General features: G+C 52.4%; 1 protein-coding gene across 2 annotated transcripts; it reads left to right on the top strand.

The window, feature by feature from the left end:
• Positions 1-727: 727 nt before the first annotated feature.
• LOC136487813 (ethylene-responsive transcription factor ABR1-like) lies at positions 728-3,900 on the top strand. Of its 2 annotated transcripts, none has more exons than XM_066484921.1 (2): positions 728-1,114; positions 2,898-3,900. In XM_066484921.1, the coding sequence occupies exons 1-2, from the start codon at positions 784-786 to the stop codon at positions 3,641-3,643; spliced, it is 1,077 nt and encodes a 358-aa protein (XP_066341018.1). In that variant the 5' UTR covers positions 728-783; the 3' UTR covers positions 3,644-3,900. The 2 variants fall into 2 exon arrangements, with proteins under 2 accessions (XP_066341018.1, XP_066341017.1); XM_066484920.1 differs by having other exon boundaries at positions 728-1,156.
• The last annotated feature ends 1,410 nt before the right edge of the window (positions 3,901-5,310 follow it).

Raw genomic sequence — 5,310 nt, 5'->3', positions numbered from 1 at the left:
ATGTGTGAACGCACCGAATACCGCGAACAATCGAATTCCAGCTTAATATACTCGCAACCAATTTGCTCCCGAATTCTCCTCCGTTTTGTTTATACATATTCATAACGGAGTACATCGTCTATCTTTTTTATGAACCAACAAAAATAAATAAAAATAATAATAATAAAAACTGACCTTACGTCCTTACCGCTGGATTCTAGACGTTCTCACTGCTCCGCGTCAAACAGAGCCGTCCATCCATCCGTGCCGTCTGGATGAAGCGAACTTGCAGATGGGATTTGGGAACGATGGATCCAGGTCCTGTGAAGATCCACCTGTACGGCCCATTCGTTTCGCTGAAAAAAAAAACGAAACACGGTTCTGATTGATTTATTGTGCGAGAAAAATATTATTTTTAATTAAAAAATAAGCTGAAAAATATAAATTATAAAACAAACGAATAGCACGTACATACGAACGTGACGTACGGACGAAGGATACGAACAAACAGAACCGAGCCGAAAACTGAAAAGGGCTTCTTCGCGCGCCGTGCCGTGCGTGGCCGAATGCATTGCACCTCTCGTATGCGCTAGCTCACTGTAGGCACGACGGCGGAGCTGCCTTTCGGTCCAGAAACCGAAAAGCACACAAAAATGGCGTGGAAACTCGAGGGCCGGACACGTGCCCATGCGCCGCCTATATATACATACACACTCACATAGCGGCGCTAGCTGGTCGTCGACCAGACTCCAGACGAGCTAGACGAGAGGAGGGAAGCACAAGGTCATCGTGTCTTGTGCGTTCATGTGCTGCACGCCCAGGGTGGCGAACGCGGAGGGAGGAGGACGAGGGACGCCGTCGCGGCTCTCCGCTGGCAGCGAGGAGGACGACGAGGACGGGCAGCAGGCGTGGCGAATGCTGTCGCGGTACGAGCGCAGCCGGGAGGCGTCCATGATGGTCGACGCGCTGGCCGCGGTCGTCGCCGGCGGGGCAGCGGTGCCGGTGCCAGCGCCGGCTAGTGTTCGTCAGCAGCATGTGTCGCCGGCGGAAGGGCAGTGGTGGAGCGACTACTACGACACCGGAGACGTAACGCCGCCGCCGCCGTCCTCTCGTCCTGCGCCGGCCGCACCTCACGGTAACCGATCGATGCAGCGCACGCTCCCTCGTTTGACCATTCGTGCGTATATGCTCTGCATCTTCTTGGTCCCTCCTCTCGTTCCTTTCTTTATTAATTTACGTAGTCCGTACACTCGCTTCCGTTCAGCATGGGAAAACTTGCGAAAACTACATACTACACGGCATTGAATTTGTTGGCATCACCTGTGGGGTATACTGCATCTATACGGACTACATGCTAAAAGGACCGTATCAATTCTCAAAAAAAGGACCGTTGATGCTATATACTCGCTCTGTCCCTAAAGGAATTAATTTCTAGAGTTGTCTTAAGTCAAAATTTTAAAACTTTGACTGAATTTTTAAAGAAACCACTAAGATTTATGACATGAAATTAGTATCATTAGATTTTTTATAGAATATATTTTTATAAGATGCTCATTTTATTGTTTCTCTTTTATATAAAGTTAAAAAAGTTTAACTGACACGGATTCTAGGAATTGATTTATTTGGGACGGAGAAAGTATAACACGAAACTGGGATCTAGTCACACTAGTTCTTTTGGCAAGCTTCACTTTCTCCTTGGAGAACCACTGCAACTAAAGCTAAGCTAACAGGAGTGTTGCCAAACCAGATCTAACAGAACATATTCAGTAGTGCTACATGTACCTCTAGAGAGTAACCTACTAGGGCAAGAGAACCTTCGCCATAGAATTGAAACCATTAGAGCTAACCAAAGATGTCTTGCAATGTTCACCAAAAACTCGAGTTCTGGTCTCCAGCTCTAGACATGCACCTAGTGTGTATTGTGCCATGCTGGGTGACCCGTTTTTTTTTCGTTCTTTCTTTAGTGTGTAATGTACGATGCTGCCTGAACTTGTTCAGCCTCTTCATTCACACATTTGTCACGAGTACAGGATACATGGATGAACGTGCTTTCCCACCACTACCAACCCAAAGCATGATAATTGATACATGCTTTGCAGCTACGAAGCAAACACGAAAGGTATTAAAAGAAATGGCAGTGCCAACGCTAGCTCGTATCTGGCTTATAAGCCATGGGTTATCAGTCAACGAACATTATTTTTCTCTCACACCAAACTAGCCAATAGTACTTCCAGCTATGGCTTATAAGCCAAACCAGCCCAAACGAACAGAGCGCTAATCAGTTGCTACCAGAGGTTTGCCTCGCTCCTCGTATATATGTGTTACGTAGAATGATAGCGCAATTGTGTCACTGTTACATTGGGAATGGAAGAAAAGAGAGGAGAAGCTCCAAGAGTAATCATTTGTCAACATAAGCAGGATCAAATATATACGAGGACGTCAGATCCGCACCTAAATTGTCCCATGCTTCAAGTGAAGCATGTGCTTCTCACCTCCTGGTTCAACAGAGATGGATGCATACACTCGAGATTCCTCTGCTTTAATAAGACGCTTAGTGTGAAACTGTTCCATTGAGCATTGAGCACCACGTTTAATGTAACACACCAAAATCCGCTGCTATTGACAGTTCGTCCACACGCAGCACGCATCATCCACACTAGATTGAGCAGAAATAAAAATAATTCATGTTCTTGGCCCTTAAGATAAGTAGTCAGTCAGTCATATAAAGTTACATCAGAAGAACAGATCGAATGAACAGGTCCCTCTTTTGTTTTTAAATTTAACTGCGTGCGTGCGTTGCGTCGTGAATTGTGACCCACAGTAATTCCTATGATTAGGTGGAGTGATAAAAAGGTAATCTTTGAGCAGGTCAGTGGTGACTAATTGCGATATTCTTGTTCCTCTGTTTTCCGGAGCAGAGCACAGGGCGGCAGGGATTCCGGCGCAGCACTCGCCTGCGGCGGCGTCACCACCGGGGCCGAGCGAGCAGCTCCCGTCGCCGTCCTCCACCGACACCATCACTCCGCGGAGGCGGTACCGCGGCGTGCGTCAGCGGCCGTGGGGGAAGTGGGCGGCGGAGATCCGGGACCCGCACAAGGCGGCGCGCGTGTGGCTGGGCACCTTCGACACCGCGGAGGCCGCCGCGCGGGCCTACGACGAGGCGGCGCTGAGGTTCCGCCGCAGCCGCGCCAAGCTCAACTTCCCGGAGTCCGCCACGCTCGTGTCGGCGCCGCCGGCGGCGGTTCCTCCTCCGCCTCCGCCGCCGCCGCAGAGGCCCGAGGCGCTGCTGGAGTCGCAGGCGCTGGCGCTGGCGGGCGGCGGCGGGGAGTACTCGGAGTACGCCAGGTTCCTGCAGGGCCCCTCCGAGACAACGCCGCGCCTCTACGACCAGGCGGCGGCGGCGGCGGCGGCGCGCGCTGTCAGACCGCCCGCGGTGACCGCGGCGTCCGGCTCCTCGTCGGCGCCGTCGTTCCCGGTGCTCTTCAGCTTTGGAGGCGGAGGAGGTGACAGCAGCGGCGCCGGGGGTCATCACCGTCAGTGGTGGACGCACGGCAGCAGCGGCTCCGCGAGCGACGGCGGGACCGGGTACCCGTCGCCGCCGCCGCCGGCGACTTGGGCGGACTCGGTGCGGTGGCCGGCGCCGCCGCGGGACCCCTCACGATGACGTCGATGTCAGGCTTGTGTCTCCGCAAGCCAACAAGCCAATCTGGAGTGGAGCGCACTGAGAATTTTTGGCCGGATTTCGTCACGTTCGTTCACCTTTGTACCCATTGTTTTTTTTTTCCATCTAAACAAAATACGCGCATGCGTCATGTAGAAATTTTAGGCTTTTAATTAGGTGTGCCACTTTTTGGAGAGGATCCATTCGAAATTCGCATTCTTGGATTCTTCCTTTTCGATTCAATTTTAATAATTGGCGAAAGCATCCGACTGCTTCAGAAAAACATTTTCGAATCTGAACTCTGAAGGTGCTTATTATGCTCCGGTGCTGTCCTAGTCCTCCTGCTTTGCTTTGTGTTCAGTCCAGTTCAGTTCATCTTTGCCTCTTTGGACACAGAGAAAGAACGGCCATGCTGCCGAAAACGACACGCACACGCACTGCTGGATCAGAAGAATTCAGAAGCTCTCGTCGTCGTCGTCGTCGGAACAGGGGATTGACTAGCGGAGCGCGATCAACGCCTGCGGTGACGACGGGAACACTGGCAGATAGTGCAGGTCAGGTCATTAACTAACTGACCAACGGTGCAAATAAGCACAGCGCCCCAAAAGTTTGTCGGACGCATTGCCTTGCCGGGACGCAGAACAGTCTGCGAGTGCACTGATCTTGGCCGCGGGCGGCGGCTCGCAGGCAGGGTACGTACCAGGAAGCTGCGGTGGGTGTGAACCCTAGCCGCCGGAACAACCTGTCCCTGTCCCTGTTCGTCGACGAGATGTAGGTGCGTCTGCCGGTCTGCGTCAAAAACTGAAACGGACGGCACCGGCATATGGAGTTTTGTCAACGGTGGTGAGAAAGAGAGAACTGTACTGTACTCTGACTTGGTCATTAAGGAAACGAACGCTGGCTCGTCGTCTCTGTCTCCGTCGCAAGCAATGGACCATCGCTGTCTGTGGTCTGTGTATCTCCTACTCCAACTCCTACTTGCAGCGGCAACACTGATCTGAGCACCCGACGATGAGGAGCGGGGTGGAGTCGATCTGGGCCAAGGTTTGGTGTAGCGGCCTGGGGTGGAACAGGCCCAGCAGGCCGAGTTTCTTGGAAAGAAAAGGAATAGATGCAAGAAAAGGATAATCTGGGCCGGGCAAGCCTCTCTTCGGAAAGGAAAATCTTGCTATGCCGCATGTACTACACAACATGTAGTAGTGCTACCACCTTTTTCCAAGGACCACGCGCAGCCTTCTCGACCCTTCGTCCGACCCAGCTACAGTTCACCAGGGCCAAAGCAGGGTGATTCGCTTCCTGGCGTCGATCTCCTCGCCTCTGGCGACCACTCCGGTGCCGGAGGTGGAGAGGAGTCGCAGGACCGCTGTACATTCCCTCTCCTGTTAGCTTAAGTTTCTCCTCATCGGTGGCCTCATCGATGTGGATGTGTGCTCCGTGCTCATCTTCCGATGTGGCTGCGACGTCGTCGGTGGTTGTGTCCTCCGGCGGCGCCCCTACCGCCTAGAAGATGTGGTATGTTATCTATCCCCTATGTGAGTTAGGGTAGGGTGTATTCCCGGTGACGAATCCATCGGGAATCTTTTGCTCCCTCCATAGATTTATAGGTGGCGTCTGTGTCGGTGGTGGATGGTGTTTGGCGATGGTTGATGGGCTTGTGGTGCTCAACGACG

Source organism: Miscanthus floridulus, chromosome 10, assembly GCF_019320115.1.
Source record: "Miscanthus floridulus cultivar M001 chromosome 10, ASM1932011v1, whole genome shotgun sequence".
Classification (NCBI taxonomy): Eukaryota; Viridiplantae; Streptophyta; class Magnoliopsida; order Poales; family Poaceae; genus Miscanthus; species Miscanthus floridulus.
This window is presented reverse-complemented; position numbering and strand designations above follow the sequence as displayed.